We start from the raw sequence: 19,201 nt of genomic DNA, 5'->3' as shown, positions 1-19,201 counted from the left end.
CTGCTGCTACTCTCAAGCACTGCTGACCCCGCGGTAAGTAGAAAAAAATCTTTCAATTTTACCGGGACAGTAAGTCTATGTTTGAAGAGACCTAAAGTTAATGTTATAAAAATCCTACATAAATGAACCAATTTGATGTAAAAGGGTCCACTGACTTGTCACTCACACACATATACAAAGACAGACCCTTAAAGGGGGTGGGTGGGGAAGTTACTGTGCCTACAGGACACAACAGCTGAGGGGTATATCAGTCTATTTTTGTTCTCCACCCATTTAAGTCTCTCAGAAGGAGGTGTGATCATTATGGGGTGCCTGACAGTCTGAGATCACACAAAAGAGAGGACAATTTCTTATTTTCTTGTCCTAAGAACTATCTGGAATTATACTGGATGGAATGAATGAGAATCTATTTAAACATCAAGCACATATCCAGATTGTATTTCACTGCCCCACCAAGTTAAAATGAACAGAAACAATGGAAGTGAGATAGTTGGAGCCCACAGCACCACAACAATAGTAAAACAGCATCCGTTTGCTCCAGGTGGTTGTTTTTCCAAGAAATTCTGTAGCAATGGACTGTAGCTACCTATGAGGACACTGACATCATGTCTTATGGGTTACTTCAGAGAATATGGGGGTGTACATTCTACAATTACACACAAATTACACATAATGGGTTTTAAAGGCTGAAAATGTTATTTTTTCAACTCAGTATCTTTAAAAAGCCTCTTTTTAGTCAAGAAATAATCAATTAAATCAAGGAATTCAGCATCTATCCACCAGATTTTTATCCTAACAGAGTGGAAAAACCACCTAAACAGACGTTCATGTAGAGAACTAATGTTTACAGAAAATATAACTGAATATTTAAATGAATGAATAAATCACTAAGCTAAAGTTGAAATAATCAGAATTTTTCACAGGATTTTTGGTGGCTCATCAAGACATTCCTGGAAGAGTGGGGGTGGGTGGCGTAATTTTGTACCATGACTTTATTTCTCAAAAATCCTTGCTAAAGACCTGCTGTAACTTCCATCTAACGTAAAAAAAGAAGTTGAAAAAAAATATTACGATAATATAAAAGCCATTACCCTTCCTCTAATTAAATCGCATAATAGACAGAGACAAAGTGCTCAGAAAAGTTATAAAGGCAGTTTTGCAATAATTGAGACAGATGCTGTAAACTGATCTGCAGCTCACCATGAAGATGATTTGGCCCACAGTACAGTACATGCAGTGTGCAAGAATATGAGAGGAGCAACCTGAAGCGCAGTAACTTGTTGCCACTGCGTTTCCAGAAAGCCCCTCCTTTGACATACTCTTCTGCCTGAGCGTCACTCGTAGTTCACTTCAGTCCAGTCCCCTTCCCTAAACTCAAATACACATTCACACACGTCCACTGTCATCCACATAAACTCACACTCACACACACACACACACACACATACACACACACACATACACACACTCACTCACAGCGCCAGACGCGCTGTGTTCGCCTGTCGCTTCCAGCACTACTTTTCTTTTCAGAAGACGCACAAGAAGACCTATTGGATGTTACAAACAGCGGCTGTTTTCTTTTTTTAAACTTTTGTCATATGGAGTTGATAAAAGTGTTAAACTGCGTTTTACCTCTTTCAAAGTGACAACTTTCTTGGGGGATCTTCTCAATTCACCAAACACGGAGCTAATGGGTGAATAAACTGGTTAATTGCATATCAAATTTACGAAGCGCGTAGTTGGATTAAAATAAGCATTTGATGGGGGAAATGAACAATTCCGTGAAATAACTCGCTCCTCCGGACGAAAGGATTTCAAGGTATCAACCATGACAATTCATTACAATGATCTATTCATCTTGAAAGCTTCTTGCTACAGTGCGTAATTTATTTTAATTTCATCTTTGAGTCGAAACGCTTTCTGCAGCCATCGCTCTACAGTTGGTTTGATGAAGCTGAATGGTTTAAGTGCATCTGTGCGCTTGTGTGATGTTGGATAAGAGAGAGAGAGAGAGAGAGAGAGAGAGAGAGAGAAAGAGAGAGAGAGTCATTCATTTAATCTGCTGAGCACGCATATGTGCGTGTGTAGACAGCCCAAATGTATGTTTTGTTTGAGACAGGTGCAATGTGTCAGTATGGCTGTAGTGTGAGTCTAAGGACAGAGTGTACCATGTGCTGTATACTGATTGCAAGTCAAATGTGTGATTTTGGTCTCTATAAATAAAATTGACTTGTGTGAGTGTGAGTGTGAGTGTGAGTGTGTGTATGTGTTTGTGTGTGTGTGTGTGAGAGAGAGAGAGACAGAGACAGAGAGAGATCCTATCTGGATTTTAGGACATCTCACTGTGTTGCACTTTGCTGATCTCCATCAATCTTGACTTCCCTTTTCTCTTTGGCAGTGATAACCTTGGTGTAGCTGCTCCTCCTGTGGAGTGAAGATGTATCGAAGCGTGTGTGTACTGGCGGCACTGCTGGCTCTGCTGGTGCTGACACTTGAGGTGCCCAGAGGCCAGGCCTGTCCCAGAAGCTGTAACTGCTACCAGGCCAGCGAAGTCCATTGTACCTTCCGCTCCCTGATTACCATACCTCCTGGCCTCCCTGCACACACACGCCGCATAAACTTAGGGTAAAGGAACACACAAACACATGCTTAAATGTATGAAAGTATGCATACTAAGCACAAATAAGATTTTAAGCTAAATTGCTTTTATTTACCATGCAAACACATGCACAGAGTTTGGAAGCTATTGTCAAACTACATTTAAGTAATGAGCTAACACGGCAGTAACAATATTTGTTGACTGACTGGCATCATTGGTTGATGATGATGTTTCCATGCTCCTGTAGGTTCAACAGCATCAGCAGGATCCATGACAGTTCACTGGCCGGGCTAAAGAGGGTAGAGCTTCTGATGCTCCACAGCAATGATCTCCACCATCTTCCAGATGCAGTGTTTCGAGACATGAAATCACTGCAGGTAAACAGGAACAGACATACATAGAACTCATCTATATTGCAGGAATAGGAATGAAAAGAGGCAGTGGAGATAAGAGGTGATCCTACAGAAGACTCTGCCTGCTGCTTCTCCTTTAACAGTAGACCTGTCTCTCAGGCAGCTAACAGCAGCCGGCATTGAAAGTGTCCTGAGCTTTCTTTTGCCAAATCAAACTATCAATGCTTGATTATAAAATATATGGGAAAATAAACCAGTATTTCCTCACATATTTAACTTTTGACACTTCAGAAATTAGTGTTTTTACAGGACACAGATATAAAAATGAAACCAAGAGCATGTGTCCACAAAATATACTTTCATCCCTCCCCAGCCTGAGGCAGGCAGGACCATGTGGGGACTCCTGTACTATTTCATGTACTTTGTTGCAGAAGACTCAGCTCTTTAACATTCTGCATGTGTAGTACATATAGTTTACAGTCTGCTTGGCTCTCTACAACTATGAAAGATGAATATACATTAACTGTTTGACAGAAGAAATTCCAGTTTTTAACAACATGAGAAATATGAAGATTTATGGTATTTGTTGAGAGGCTTTGAGAGGACCCAACATTGATAAATGTGAGTCTTGTATACATTTAATTACAAATGGATACATAAAAGGATGAAATTTACAACATTTGATCTGTGAAACCAATATGAAAAGTTATATGATTCTGCTCACTTTGTTCAGCACATTTTTTCTAATTTCTGTACAACTAGCCTAATGCATAATTTATGTGCCATCATTCTTTATACTACTCAGAGACAGGAAACACGCTGGACATTTTAGCAGTAACCTTAGGGCAGAGTTAGCAGTCCATGAGGAAGTGATATTACTCAACAAGCAATTGTTCCCTTCATCTCCCGGGCAGATGCTTATATATTTGCCATTGTGTGATAATAGGATCCATATTTCCATGTGCTGACATCGTCACGTGCCAGATCTGTCAGCAGCTGGAACTTTTCCAGCTAAGTAGTCTCCCCGGAGAGCAGATTTATCATAAGCCTCACAGAAACACAATTCCACAACGAGGTTTTCATGGTGTGCCTTCTTAAATTATAGTGGGTTCTTCACACATGACTAGAATAGCAATAGATCCCCTGGAGTCTTCTGCTTAGGATAAAGGGCTAAATTTCATATTTGAAAAGTTGAGGACCCCCAGTGCTAGAATATCTTTTTAGTTTTCCCTGCTTTGACCTGATAAACATGCAGCATGAATATATCGCTTGGTTATATGCTGTGGGGAGCTGCTGGAAGCTTTCCTTATATTTTTGCTAAAATTTACACAGGGTGCGGTCAATCATTCCTAGTTACAAAGAGTTTTGTCACCCAATCCTTCATCCTCACTCCGATCACCCTCTCATCATTTATCATAAATTCAATTTACAAGCATGTGTCTAGGGATAGAATTATGATCATAGCATATACTTGGTTTCTTCATCAGCTTTGATGTCTATAATTTGATTGCTCTTAATCATTAATTTCTTCTGCTCACTCCATTTCCTCCACCCCCACAGATACTAAAACTGAGCTATAACAAGCTGAGAGAGATCCCTTCATCTCAGACCTTCTCTGGCCTGACCTCACTGCTGCGTCTGTACTTGGATCACAACCTCCTCCAGCACATCCACCCCCGGGCCCTGCTCCAGCTGCCTAGCCTCAGGCTGTTACGTCTGCAAGGGAACAGGCTGCATCAGCTACATCCCCACACTTTTTGCACACTGTCCCTCCTGAATACGTATTACTTCTCTACACTCAGGTGAGCTTTAACAACTGAAGCGTATAATGTATTAATCAGTGTTGGGGAAGTTAGTTTAGTTTTAAAAGTAAGCAGATATGTCCCTACTGGTGGTTCTGACAGTGACACTTGCTTTTGTCTGTAAAGTCTGTGATTGGACAAAAAATCAAAAACAAACAACTTAATTTGCAAATTTTCACCAAAAAACAGGGAGGGCACATTACTTCTACCCTTAATAAACTGCTCTGTGTGATCTTGACAATCAAAATCATGAAAAAACAAATACAGTTAAACTGATGAAATTACCTCCCACATCTCACATCTGGTAATAGAGACTGATTTTTCACAGAGAACAAATAGTAACATTTCCATTGTTTGTTATTGGTATTTAGATGAATAGCATTGCCTCTTTACCCTCATTCAGATCCACTCATAGTATTACTGCAGAGTATAAACATGTATGTCTTGGGTCTGAGCATAAAGGTGATGATGAAAACGATAAAAACATGATGGATGATTTTCTCACCCCTCATCTGTAACTACCCCCTCCCACTTGTTCATCCATTCCTTCATTCCTCTGTGACTTTGATTCAACCTCTGTGTCCTCCCTCCCCCTCCCCCTCTTCATCTCAATCTCTTTTTTACTGTCTTTCCCTCCTGTAGACACCTAGACCTGTCCAACAACAGTCTAACCACTCTGTCCAGAGCGACCTTACAAACTGCACCCCTGCTGGAGTCTCTTGTGCTGCAGGCTAATCTGTGGAGTTGTGACTGTAGGATGAACTGGTTTCTCCCTTGGAGTCTGGCTCACCCAGGTGACTCTCATGTCTTCAATATTATTTATTTTTTCTCTTGGTGTTTTGTCTCCCACATGCAGTCCTTTAACAATGGACATTCAAGCAGATATGCAAAAAGGTGGTGGTTAATGCAACATGTGGGTTGCTTGGGTGACTGAAAGAGAGGAAAGAGATAAGATGAGGAGAAACATGGGAAATGGACTGAGAAATAGGAGATTCATTTGTTGATAATTGCAGTCTGTAATATGTCTAGTAACTGCTCAGTATATGTCAGATCCAGCCAGATGATGGAAAGATGGGTTCAGTCTGAATTTAGATACATCTGGACTTGTTATCTTGATACCTGTGACATCTCTCCACCTGCTTTTCATTACATGCTCCTCTCAATTTTCGCTCATTTTCTGTATATCTTCCAGTTTGTCTTGTGGCTTTTATTTAGATGTGAAAGAAGGCAGGACTGTGAAATGTCTCTCATTGATATGCTAGACTTAACCTGCCTTGACTAATCCATGATGACAGCATTGATGTGAGTGCAGGCAACTGAAATAAAGGCTAATGATTGCTGTGGAATAATGAAGTGATGCATATTTCTGATTTATGAGTAGATGAAGTAACCATATCTAATTAGTAAGAGATATAAAGGGTAATGGATGCTTAAGAAGATGTGGCATGACTAATATATGACACCACTAATATGTGCAGATAGCTGAAATGTGCACTAATATGTTTGCATAGGTGCTATGATGTTACACACTGTTGACATGCCAGAAATCGTAAGGGTACCTTTTATGACATAATTTTCTCTGTTTCTCTCTTTCAATTAGGCTTAATGAAATGCCCCAGTAGTCCTCAGTGTCCAATGTGTGCCTTGCCCAATTCCCTTCAGGGGCAGGGCTTGCTTGAGCAGACTGAGCTATCTTGCACCTCTCCAGTCATCCCCGCCCCAGGAAGAGACACACCTTTGGAGACAGAACTCAGTGAGATTCAATCAAGTGAATCCTTCAGAGAGCCTTTAGGCATTGCCTCTCTGGGGCTTTCTGACCAACAGGGTTACAGTGTTGATCTGAGCTGCAACATCACTCACTCTACAGACTCTCAGGATATTGCTCCTCTTCCAGATCTTTCCCTTTCATCCCCTTCTCCTCTCCCCCTCGCTATGTCACTCTCCCTGGAATGCCCTGTGGAGAGAGAGAGCTATGAGAATCTTTGGCGGATCCTGGCTTACTATAGTGAGACTGCAGTTCGCCTTGAGAGGGAGATCATGCTGAGTAAAGCCCCGGCGCTGGCCTACCGCTACAGGCAGACAGCAGAGACAGAAGGATATTATCACACTGGAGTTAAAGCTTCTGTTAAAGTCAGACCACAATGGTTACTACAGCCAGCCATTAGCATTCAGCTTAACAGAGCACAGTCCAATGCAAATAGAGTTCACCTTATATACTCAACAAGAGTGTCTGCTCATCCTGACCCTACTGGTCTTCCTTCAACATCCTCCCGAGCTTCTCACCCATGGGTGCTCATTTCAACTAATCATACCACCACAGCACTGGCAGCTGCAGTAGGCGGTCAGGTGGAACTCCCCTGCCCTCTTCTAAGTTCTGGTAATCCCAAAGTACAGTGGATTCTCCCAGACGGATCCCAACTTGTCTCCCCCTCCAGTAGCCAAGATGGTCGGCTACGAGCCTCGGCCTCTGGGTTACTTATACAGAAACTGGAGCTATCAAATGCTGGGATCTATTACTGCATAGCCCGGGCTGGCAGGGATGTAGATGTTCTCTCCCTCCGTTTGGCAGTAGCAGAGTCATCTGTTCCACCTTCAGGAGAGCAAGTGGGACCTCCTGTCATGGGAACTGTTGGGGAGCCCATCAGTCTGTCCTGCAAAGCATCTGGTTCACCAGCACCATACATGAGTTGGGTGTTACCAGATGGAAATATAGTACGGCAGGGATTAGCTGTATCAGGTGGACTCACTATACAATCGAATGGGAGTCTTTCTCTGCTTAAGCCTTCTTTGAAAGACACTGGTCATTACCGCTGCATCGCGGTCAACCAGTATGGTAGTGACTCTCTGTCCATGCAGCTGGAAATAAACCCACGACATCCCCCGCCACTTAGAACATCATTTCCTAGAGGGCCACAGTCAGTGGCTGGCCGGTCAACCAAGATACGAGCCCCTTTACTACGTCAAGTGGAGGAAGGATCGGGAAATGAAGAGGTGGAAGAAGAGAGGACTCTTGTTATCAACAGGAAGCGTCCAAGCCCTCTCCAGCCACCCCCAAAAAGACGTTATCCAATCGGGAAACCTAGAAGACGAGGGCCTGTGAGAGACGGCTCCCTGAGAAGAGGAGGAGGGCCTGTATCCTCCATTGAACAGAGAAGAAACCACTATGACAGCAGACATAGAATCACCGCAAACAAACAAAGAATAGACCCTGCGAAATGGGCTGACATATTGGCTAAGATCCGCCAAAAGACTGTTCCCACTAATAACAGCCAGCCTATCACAGCAGAAAAGACCACAGCTGAACCGGTGGGTGGAGGCAAAGAAAGATACACAGGAAGACATGAGGAAGGTCATAATACAGACAGAGATAGAGCAGAGGGAGCAGGGATGGAAGCAGAAACCGAGGGGTCGTCTGTTGATGATGCTGCTCTACAAGAAGAAGGCTTACGGCCCATTTATCCTGTTCACACAGAAACACAGACACACAGAGAGACAAAAACAGACACTGAGACAGATACAGAGATAGAGAGAGGGATTGAGAGGTCAACAAAAACACAGAAAGATCTAGAAAATGAGACAGAGACACACATACAGGCAGAGAAAGGTCCACAGACAGAGACAGTGACAAACTCAGGGACACAGAAAGATCCTGTCACCTCTAAGCTGTTGACTAGAACCAATGAAATTGTCTCAGAACCAGTTGAAGGAGAGGAGCGAGAAACAAACCCCATCCCATCTAGATCCAGGCCTCAGAACCCCCGGCAGGGACACTTCCCTAATTTGGTACCAAACTTGCGGCCTCAAGGCCCTCTCTCTCGCAGGAGGATCGGACAGCGAAGACGAATCATCAACAGGCCCAGGGGTCGACCTATCACCCCACCCCGACCTATCCCTGACCCTACAAACCCGAGGTCAATAACTGTGACACCTGACACCACCACAGATCAAATGAATGTGTTGTTGCTGGCCTCAACAACCACATCTCCGGCTACTTTATTGACACAGAGTGACCATATTAAGACTCTTGTTTCTACTCCAAATGGCGTGGTACTGAACTTTCTGTCTCCCACTGTTCCTAACACTCCTGGTATCTCCACATCAGAATCTGCCTCCCCCTCACTGACTCCCTCCTCTCCTGTCTCATTATCCCACTCTCACACAAAGACACACACAGACATGATGACTCACTCAGTCAACGGACCAGACACTGCAGTGTTCACTCTCTTTAACACTAGAATACCGGTATCCACTTACTCTAATATTGTGACGACACAGACGCACATGCCAGTGACGCACGCCAAGACACGTACACACGGCATACACCCACATACAGCCACAGGAAAAGATGTTGATAGACCCCCAAGTGAAGACAGTGCAGAGCTGGAAAGGAATTCGTTGGATGTACCACATGCATCTCAATCCTCCACCACTCTCTCATCCACTCGCTCCTCTGTTGTTTCCTCAACAACAACCACTTCAACCACTCTCAAGAGAACTCGTCTGACTACTTCTATTGGAAGCACTACAAGTATATCTACTACTGGAGCGAGTGATACACTTCTCACAACAACTACAAATACTCCTATGACTACAAATCCCATCACGTCAACTCCAACTACTAAGATTATTCCAATGTATAGCACCGCCTCTACTACTACTACTACTACTACTACTACTACTACTACTACAAGTCCTGCTCTTACATCTACTGCTCCCACTACCACTATTACTTCTTCAACTAGCCCCTCTACCACTACAGCTACCCCTCCTACTAGTACTTTTACCACAACCACTACTGCTAGTAGTACTACAATCTCATCCAAAGCTATTCCCACAACTCTTAAACCCACTACTTCTATTACTTCTACAACTATTAAAACTACTACTCCTACTCCTAGTACTAGTACCATCTCTGCCAAAACTCCTCCAACTACTGCTTTGGCAGCTAAACCTTATACACACTCTGCTACTACTATAACAATGACAACAAGTACCACAGCATCATCTAGAGAGAGGCCAAATGTTGGCCAAGTTGACTCCAGAGGGAGGCCTGTTTCTGGCACTCCAAACCAGAGCCGATCCCCTACTGATTGGAAGAACCCTGCAGCTAATTCTATTCCAGATTCACACAGCAGCAGGCCACACTGGCCACCCTCTCCTTCACTCCCTGCTGTCCCCAGGGTGAGTTGAAATCGATTCAAATAACATAATCTTGCTATTTTGTAGATACTCTTACCCAAAATGGGTCTTAAGGCAAGCCCATACGTTATGACAAGAGTAGAAGCAAACTAGGACAACAATCTGTTCTTTATTTGTTAATTTAACTGCAAATTTATTTAATGTTCCAGTTTTTCTGCTCCTCATTCATTCAGTTAATCATTTCTTTAAGTGCAGTCTTAAATGTCGTTTGAAGATCATATATATAGTTATTTGTCTTTGTTGTCAGCTAAGTGGAAGTCAAATTAACATTTCTTTTCTAAGTGAGTGCTGGCCCAGAAAATAGCAAGACACATATGCACACACACACACACACACAAACACACACAACACACAACTGTGCAAGCCTCCGGGCAAAAGCTTAGCAAAAAATGCATAAGAGATCTGAAAATAGTCTAATCTGTATCCACATGACCTGCTATTAAACCTAAGGGATGTTTATGACAATTTTTCAATTTCATGGATTTTCCAGAGCTCTACCAGGGTCACTGTCAGATCTAAAGAAGAGATGAAAAACATATGTTCCATAATCAACATCATTATGTTTTTTGAGAACCTAATCCAAATGGATTTAAAATAATCAATTATTAATTAATTTCCAGAGCTATGTTGGCAAGCCTTAGCAAACCAAATCGCTGGGTTCACCACCAGTGACTAATTCTAAATCTGGGATCACAATAATGCCATATTGAATTTATTAACCTATTCTACAATAATGCTTAAAATCTTCACTGTTTAAAAAAAAATACAAGTAATAACAAACTCTTCACAGAAAGTTTTAATAAACAGTTTACCTAATCATGTCAGCACCTGTCAGTTTTTAAGTTGGGTATTGACTGGGTACTGATGTGTAATGGTCTGTATCCTTACCTCCATAACTAAGTTCTGATTAATCTATTTACAGTTTTGTTTTAGTTGGTTGTTGGTTTACAGGTTTCCTCTCATTTTTTTGTACAAATAGCAATTTTTGTATTTGTGGTCATAATACAGATATTGGTATTTTTGCTAGTAGACAGTTCTCTTTTTTTTTTTTATTCATTGTGGCTATGCTATCTAGTTGAAAAATTAAAACTATAAGACCAACACAATGCTGCAGCTTTCCAAGTTGAAGAACTTTCATTAGTAGAGCCCTGCTCTCAGATGTCTCCTAACAGTTTTTAAGAATCATTAATTCTATTATTCATTACTTTATTTGCTACTAAAATCCGTATAATCTTTTTCATAGGCCCCAGTTGTGAGATCTAGACCAAGGATTTCAGACCCACACATCAGGACAGTGTCAGTCGCAGCAGAGAGCACTGCCAGGCTGGCTTGTGAAGCTCAGGGAGAGCCGAAACCCACCATCACATGGACCAAGGTTGCTACAGGTATACAGTGCAGCAGATACGCACACATTTATTTCAGCATACACATGTGCACACAAACAAAACACCCTTCAGTGCATGAAAATATAATTCAGGGAGCAGTTTTACCTTCAATTTACGTTTATGTGAAATATTCACCTGGAAGCCTGTTAAAACTGGTTCATGGACTGGTGTCAGCAAAGTTTTCCAGATAGCTCAGTAAACCTGCTTCCTGGAACAGACCCCAGGCCCATATTTTCATTCGTGCTGGGAAACGTAGAAATGCTTGTTAATCATCCAGAAGTCAAATATATATATATTTACTGTATATATGAATATATATACTGTATATATATATATAAACTGTATATATGAATATACCTATCATTGATATGATTAAGAACTACAGGCTTTGTCTTTGAAACAGAATAAATAAAGGTTTGTATTTACATTCTGAACTCACAGATGCGAAAGGAAATCAATCTCAGCTTTTTATGAACAAGTTATACTCGGATTAAATAACATATTAGCACCCAGCATTACACACTGGCATGCATACAATGGACTTTTCTCTAGCTTGCCATGTGGGAAAGACATATTGCAAGAAGGTAATGGAACATTTTATGCACTGCATCACTGACTTTTACTACATGCTGCGCCACTCGGCATGTCCCTGTTCCTCCTTTCCTCTCTGTCTCTTACTCACTCTTGCCTGTTTTCGTGTTCTCGCTCTGTCTGTCTGTCTGTCTGTCTCTCTCTTTCAGGGGCGGTGATGTCAATCCACTCCAGGGCTCAACGTTTTGAGGTTCTGCCAAATGGCACCCTTGTTATCCAGAATGTTCAGCTGCAGGACAGGGGCACATATATCTGCAGTGCACACAGCTTTCTGGGTCGCGACAGGTGAGGCTAATAATACAGGTTATGAAAATTAATGCACTATATACCATTCATTTATGACCATGTTTTTAATACCACTGCATAGGCCTCAGGCAAACTGCACTTTGAATACTATTATGTGTTGTGTTTCTTTTTTAGGTGCAAACACAGCACAAACCCTTGATTTAACATTTTTAAGCAGCCTCAATATGCAAATCTCTGTATATGACCTTTCCATGAGACCAATATGTGTGGTTTACTTGATTATAATGTTTCATGTGCCCATGTTTCTATCAAGATTTAAGTTTGAATTGTGTATGTATGCCTTTTGATGGTTCCTAAATGTGTCATATAACATTTATGGTTTGTTTTCATTTTAAATGAATATTTGAAATGCTAAAAATGTGTTCATGTGTTTCTATATTGAATATGTGTGTGCTTTACTCTTCTGGGACAGGTTGCTAACCACCCTGGAAGTGTGGACACGCCCCCCACGGATGCAGCTGGCCAGCTACAGAGAAACCACCATTCATCAAGGTGGAGCGGTGCACTTGGAATGCCAGGCGGACGGTGTACCAACCCCTTTGCTCTCTTGGGTCCTGCCGGATCGTTCTGTTCTGACTTCCACTGACTCCTCCAGCAGTCGAATCATTATGGACACAAATGGAACCCTTCATATCTCAGTAACTTTACCTAGTGACCGGGGAGTGTATCGCTGTGTGGCCTCCAACTCAGCAGGTGCTGCCAGTGCATCTGTCCGTGTACATGTGTCCTCGTTGCCCCCGGTGATACAGCAACCCAGAGAGGAACACCTGCTCTTGTCTCCAGGGATGCCTGTTTATGCTCATTGCTCTGCCCGAGGTGCCCCGCCACCAACTCTGCGCTGGCGTATCCCAGATGGGACTCTAGTTCGCCCATCCCAGTTTCTCCATGGCAACCTTTTTGTCTTGCCCAATGGGACACTGCACATTCGAAAAGCTGGACCAAGGGACTCAGGGAATTATCAGTGCACAGCAAGTAATGCTGTTGGAGCTGATAAGAGGACTGTGAAGGTAGAAGTTAAAGGGGGAGCAGAAGGAGAAAGAAGACTGGGAGGAGCAAGAAATGAAGGAGCAAAAGCAGTTGCTACTGAAAAACCATCTTCACTTCTTAGAGACAAAACTTCATCCAATGCCAGCCACTCCTCAAAGCCATTCAACTCCGTTAGTCTCTCCCCTCTAACGCCCCCTGATAGATCCAGGACCTTGCTGGCCACCCCCAGCTCTTCTCACCCTCACCAACGCAGTTCCACTAACTCACATCCTAAAATCAATAAAACTTTCACTGCCTCCCCCACACACTTTACCAACTTCAACACAACAAAACTCTCCTCTCTCTCCCAACCCTCCACAGTGCCTGCAAATAACACCAAAGTCTTACCCAGCATTGTAAACAACACAAGAGTTACTTCTTCTCCCCCCTCTGACAAAAGCAGAGCTTCAGCTGTTTTGCACTCCTTGCCTGTCTCTCCTTTCAGCAAAGCCCGTATTGTCTCCACCTCACCCTCCGTCACTACTGTTCACTATGGGGGTAATTTGCAGCTCCACTGCTCTGTAACTGGTAACCCAACCCCCATTATCATTTGGAGGACCCCCAGCAGGAAACTGGTGGACATGCACTTCAGGTACATGGGGTTGTGGGTGTGTGAGACAGACAAAACCTCAGTGTTTTGGGTTGGATAGTACTATTATATCTTTTTTTTCTTTATTCTGTTAGTATTGTGTCTCATTCTGTATATCTGTTATTTGTGTTTATGTTCAATTTAAAGTTTTGACCGACGTCTGAAGGTGTATCCTAATGGCACCCTGTCAGTCCAGGCAGTAACAGAGAAGGATGCTGGAGATTACCTCTGTGTCACACGCAACAAGGTCGCAGATGATTATCGTCTCCTGCGTGTCTCTGTGGCTACCAAGCCTGCCAAGATCGAGCCCAACCAGCAACTTAATCAGATGGTATCATTTGGTAAACCACTGAAGGTGAGCTAAATGAAAAAGGGGGAAATGATTTTTCTTCTCTCACCCAGTTCCCAATATGATCTTTGTTTGATAAACAGAAAACAGCATTATCAAGAAGGGAAAAAAATGCTAAATGGTCTTCTCGGGCATTTTTGTTGTTTAGTTTATTTAGTTTATTAAACAATTTATGAACACATTTGCCATACATGATTTCAAATAACTACTTTTTACTGTAAATCATATACAGTATCACACTGACATAAATCTTTTCCACTGTTGGAATCTTCCACTCCTCCACCGTTGCTGCTTTTTAGTGCTTTATTTTTTGTTGTAGCCATTATTTGTGTGGTGTTTTATCTACTGCTGTTTGTGTGGTGCCAACATTTTCCACAGCTTGAAGCTGTGTCTTTGGTTGTTTTTGATCAAATGTGCTAACTTTTTTTGACTCAGAAAGAAAAGAAAGACCTGCCAGGTCATAGGCTGTTATGAATCATCAACAGGAGCCTTCAGGGGAAAGTACTTCACACATGAATATTTAACAGCACAATGAAATATACTGGGGTGATATGCAAGAAATATTATTCTGGGAATTGGTTGCCCTTCATTTTTTATTTGATTTACATTTATGTGCTTTAAATTGTGTTTTTTAATGCTTCTAAATTTCTGGATGCTTGACATTTTTTTCTACTGTGAGTTTTCTTTTTGTAAAAACCTACTGTAAATAAGTACAGTATGTTTTACACCTGACCCAGAAGAAGTTGTTATTTTTCAACAGTTCTCTGAAGTTCAGCTTTCATCACAATAACAGGCACACAAACTTTTAAAGGATGACAGCATTTAAACAATGATCCTCTTCTCGGCAGGTCGACTGCTTGGCATCAGGACTGCCTGACCCAGCTGTCCGCTGGAGCCTGCCAGATGGAACCATGGTGAACAGTGTGTTGCAAGGGGAAGACAGAGGAGTGCGAGCACGGAGGCTAACTGTGTTTGACAATGGGACGTTACTGGTTCCAGCAGTGGGTATGGGAGAGGAAGGGGAGTACACATGTTATGCTGAGAATCAAGGAGGTCAAGACACCATGAAGGTATGACAACGTTTCCATCTAGAGATCACTTTAGAATCATTTATCCAATGAATCCAATCCAATTATTAGTTTTAGAAATAAAAACTACAACTTCAATACAATTAAAACATTCTTTCAGTCATTAATTAATTTAAATTCATTCCATCAAGGTCAAAGTTAAGGTCATGATGACATCTCCACCAACCTTCACTGATGGCAGAAGCTATCGTGTTATCAAAGTACAGCAGGGAGCAACTGCCATCATTCCCTGCCAGGCCACAGGAGATCCCGCTCCAACAGTGACATGGTTTTCCCCAGCCCGCCGTGTTATCCCACGGAGTTCTGGTTCTGGTTTTTATTTTGAGCGGGTTGTGGTGGTTTCAGATGGAACTCTGGAGGTGCGTTTGGCTCAAAAGATTGACACCGGAAACTATACATGCCGAGCAACCAACTCAGTCGGGGAGAGACACATGGTTGTGGGCTTGGAAGTGGAAGTCCCTAATCATGGACTCGGTGGCCAGGTGGGAGGAAGAGGTTGGAGTACCAGCAATGGGCCTGGTAGTGATCAACGTAGTAGAGGGGACAACATTAATAATGCAGGGATAAGCCAGTATGGATTTACCAATGGTGTCATAAGCAAGCTTAGTAACAATGACAGCAACAACACTGGCTCTAGCGCTAGTAATGGCAGGATAAGAAACACCGTACCAAGCAATGGCATTAAAATAGCAACTAATGGCTTCAATCCTGCCCTTAGGAGTGATAGCCAAAATGAATTCAACAGGCCTGTAGGTGGAATTACAACACAATATGATAGTGTAATCAGTGTTGGGGTGAGCGGGGCAAGGAGTACAGGCATTAAAGTAGATAACATTGGAATAAATAGAAACGGACCTGGCATTAGTGTTGGAAATAATCAAGGCACAGTTAGAGGAGATAGTGTTGAAAGGAATCCTGGGACTAGTAATAATGAAGTCACTGTGATAAAGGCTAGTAATGAAGCAAGCACCAGCAGAGACATTGGCAAGATAAGTGGTTTTCCTAGGAGTGTTGGTGTTTTTAGTAGCAGTGTGCCTAATTATGGAGCTGGTGCAGGCACACTTAATGGAAATGGGTTCAGTAGGAGTAGCAATACAGGAGTGACTGATGATAACAGAAGGAATAGTGGTGGTACAAGTAGTGCAGGTGCAGGTGCTACTTATAACTCTAGTAACACAGTTGTGGGTGTGGTCACAACAGTGAAGCAGCGAGTGGTGAAAGGCCAAAATGTTCTTTTGCCATGCCCCTCCAGGGGATCCCCTCCCCCCCGCCTGGCCTGGCTTCTGCCTGGTAATGGCGTGTTGCCAGCTCCTTACTATGGCAGCCGACTCATCGTGCACCGAAATGGCTCCTTGGAGCTGAGGGGTGTGCGGAAGAGTGATGGCGGAACCTTGGTATGTGTAGTGAGAGGTGAAAGAGGAGAGACGAGGATACAGGTGGAGTTGGAGGTCTCTGATCCACAAGAAGAGGTTCAGTCTCCAACTAGGAGACCAGCTGTGGAAAGACCTGTGCAGAAAAGTCTTGTTTCATTGGAGACACCTCGCTCAGGAACCTCACTGGCTTCAGCTCAGTCAAGGTCAGTATTGCCTGAGACGCTTCATCAAAGAATCCCAGTTACTCAAAAGCCTTCACAGGGGAGTCCATCTTTACCTGCTGTGCCTCGTCCAGTTGGCCCACCACCTCGCTCAAGTGGCCCTGTTTCAGAGCCAGCAGTGAGCACCCGAACAGCCTCCCTAGTGAGCATTATTAATGGAGAGACTCTTCGCCTGCCTTGCCCTGCTCCTCAAACCCCTGGATACATCCAGGGCTCTCTCTTATGGACCTTGCCCAGCGGCAAGGTGGTTTCCCAGGGTGAGAGTGGTGACTCAGGCCAATACGTAGTCCAAGAGGATGGGACATTAATAGTGCAACAGGCAACCGTGTTTGACCGAGGCACCTACACCTGCAGATCCACCAGTTATGACTCCTCCTCGGTTTCAGTGGTCACGGTTCCTGTCATCGTCATCGCCTACCCCCCACGCATCACAAAAGGCCCCTCCCCTGTGACCTACACACGCCCTGGAGTTGCTGTGGAGCTGCCCTGCCTTACCATAGCAACACCGCGGGCGACGGTTACCTGGGAAACACCAGACCTGACACAGCTTAGGGTGATGGGTCAGGCTCGTATCTATGGTAACCGCTATCTTAGTCCTCAGGGTTCCTTGGTGATACAGAACCCGACAGTTAGGGATACAGGATTTTACAGGTGCACTGCCAAAAATGTAATAGGAGTGGACACCAAGGCGACATACCTGCATGTTATATAATGAGACAAAAAAACACAAACACACACAGACTTACACACACACACACACAGATACAAACATGGAGTAGACAGACAGAGACACCACCAGTCTTGCGGAGTGGTGAATGAACTCCTCAGCTGTTAACTCAATGTGTCCCTCATGCCCAAAGGAACTGCAAAGCTCCGTCCAGGAGATACTGTTGAAACTCAGAAAAGACACTACTAATATACAGCATAGGTCTCATGTATGTGTTTTTAATGTGTTATGTTTCAATACTATATTGTTTTTGTATGAGGAGTTACAAGATTCCTATGCAGAATCAGTGTTATTATTTGTCTCTGCATAAACAAACAAATTGTGTTTAAGGAAGATTGTTTTATGTGCATACATCACCTAACCCTAAAACCCTTTTTGAAATGATGCTGAAGTTACAAATACTGATGATAGCAAGATACAGAGCATATTGAAGATTGCTGTACAAAATGCAGATCCCCACAATTGTGCACATACATTCTTACATTTTGCCACACAGTTTCAAACTCAATAATTTCTAAACTCAATAACACAAACCCCTGGAAATAAGAATGTTTTACTTGGTTTAACTATTTTACTGTGCATTTGTAAATTCACACTGAACTACAGTCTAATATACAATATGTCACTGGGTCACTAAATTATATGGACACCACACAGTATCACACAAAGGGGCAGTTTGTCCTATAGTTAATATTTATGTTAATAGTCTATTTGATGTTACATAATGTAATCTAATGTGATCTTGGTGTATATTTATAAAATATTTGATTGCTTCAAATGTTTCAAATTGGGACATTTTTCATGAAAATACACTTGTTTTTAGAAGTCAAATCAAATATTTACTTTATTTGCAATTGAAGCGCTATACACATTTTTAAAAAAAATTTTTTTATAAACAACATATTGCAAGAAGGTTGGATATTGTTGTTTGACCTGTGGTGCATATGTAGTATAACTTAAATGGGTAGCCTTATTTACACACTTTAAATCCATGACAGACAGATAATAGAGGGCTTCAGCATTATGATCCATCCAAAAATCAGTGTCTTAGGACATCTTTATTCATTGTTCATTTCTTGACTCATTTGTGGGTTTCAAATCTTGACAAACAATGTTGTACCACCGTTGACTGTATCTCACATTCTGACAGAATTATTTTGACTCTTGGCTTATCTAATTCTTTGAAGAGTGAGATTCATAGTTATTTTGATATTAAAGATTGTATAAATATGTGTGTGATTCAAGAGCTTGCCCTAAGTTTGTAAACAAAAATTTCAGTTCATAGTGATCCTGTTCCCTTAATCTCCTCTTTGATTTTTTCATTTTGTCCTTAAATTATTTGTCTTGTAAAGACTCTGTTGTAAGACCAGTGTTTTGTGTTTCTTTGTCATAAAGGAAGAAATTATTAAATATTATAACATATGTTTGATGTCTGACTAGCCAACAATGAATGCTTGGTATATTTTTAACAGCTTCATTTTATAAATAAAAATGGAAAATAAGTGAAGTGTGTTATTCCATGAAATGTCAACAGCTGGAGCACAGTTTTGGTCAGAAATATTGCACAGAAAGAGAGAGGGTTCTTGTGTGAGT

The 19,201-nt window shown here is 42.3% G+C and overlaps 1 protein-coding gene across 1 annotated transcript; it reads left to right on the top strand.

Annotated features, from left to right (window-relative positions):
- Positions 1-1,770: 1,770 nt before the first annotated feature.
- On the top strand, positions 1,771-18,393 carry LOC121907191 (matrix-remodeling-associated protein 5-like). Its single transcript, XM_042426613.1, has 12 exons — positions 1,771-1,819; positions 2,399-2,625; positions 2,847-2,976; positions 4,513-4,754; positions 5,397-5,548; positions 6,355-9,935; positions 11,197-11,338; positions 12,079-12,214; positions 12,648-13,853; positions 13,998-14,205; positions 15,048-15,269; positions 15,419-18,393. The coding sequence occupies exons 2-12, from the start codon at positions 2,438-2,440 to the stop codon at positions 17,591-17,593; spliced, it is 8,382 nt and encodes a 2,793-aa protein (XP_042282547.1). The 5' UTR covers positions 1,771-1,819; positions 2,399-2,437; the 3' UTR covers positions 17,594-18,393.
- Positions 18,394-19,201: the final 808 nt, after the last annotated feature.

Source organism: Thunnus maccoyii, chromosome 11 (genome assembly GCF_910596095.1).
Source record: "Thunnus maccoyii chromosome 11, fThuMac1.1, whole genome shotgun sequence".
Classification (NCBI taxonomy): domain Eukaryota; kingdom Metazoa; phylum Chordata; class Actinopteri; order Scombriformes; family Scombridae; genus Thunnus; species Thunnus maccoyii.
Note: the sequence above shows the minus strand (reverse complement) of the source record. Positions and strands in the feature narration are given on the sequence as shown.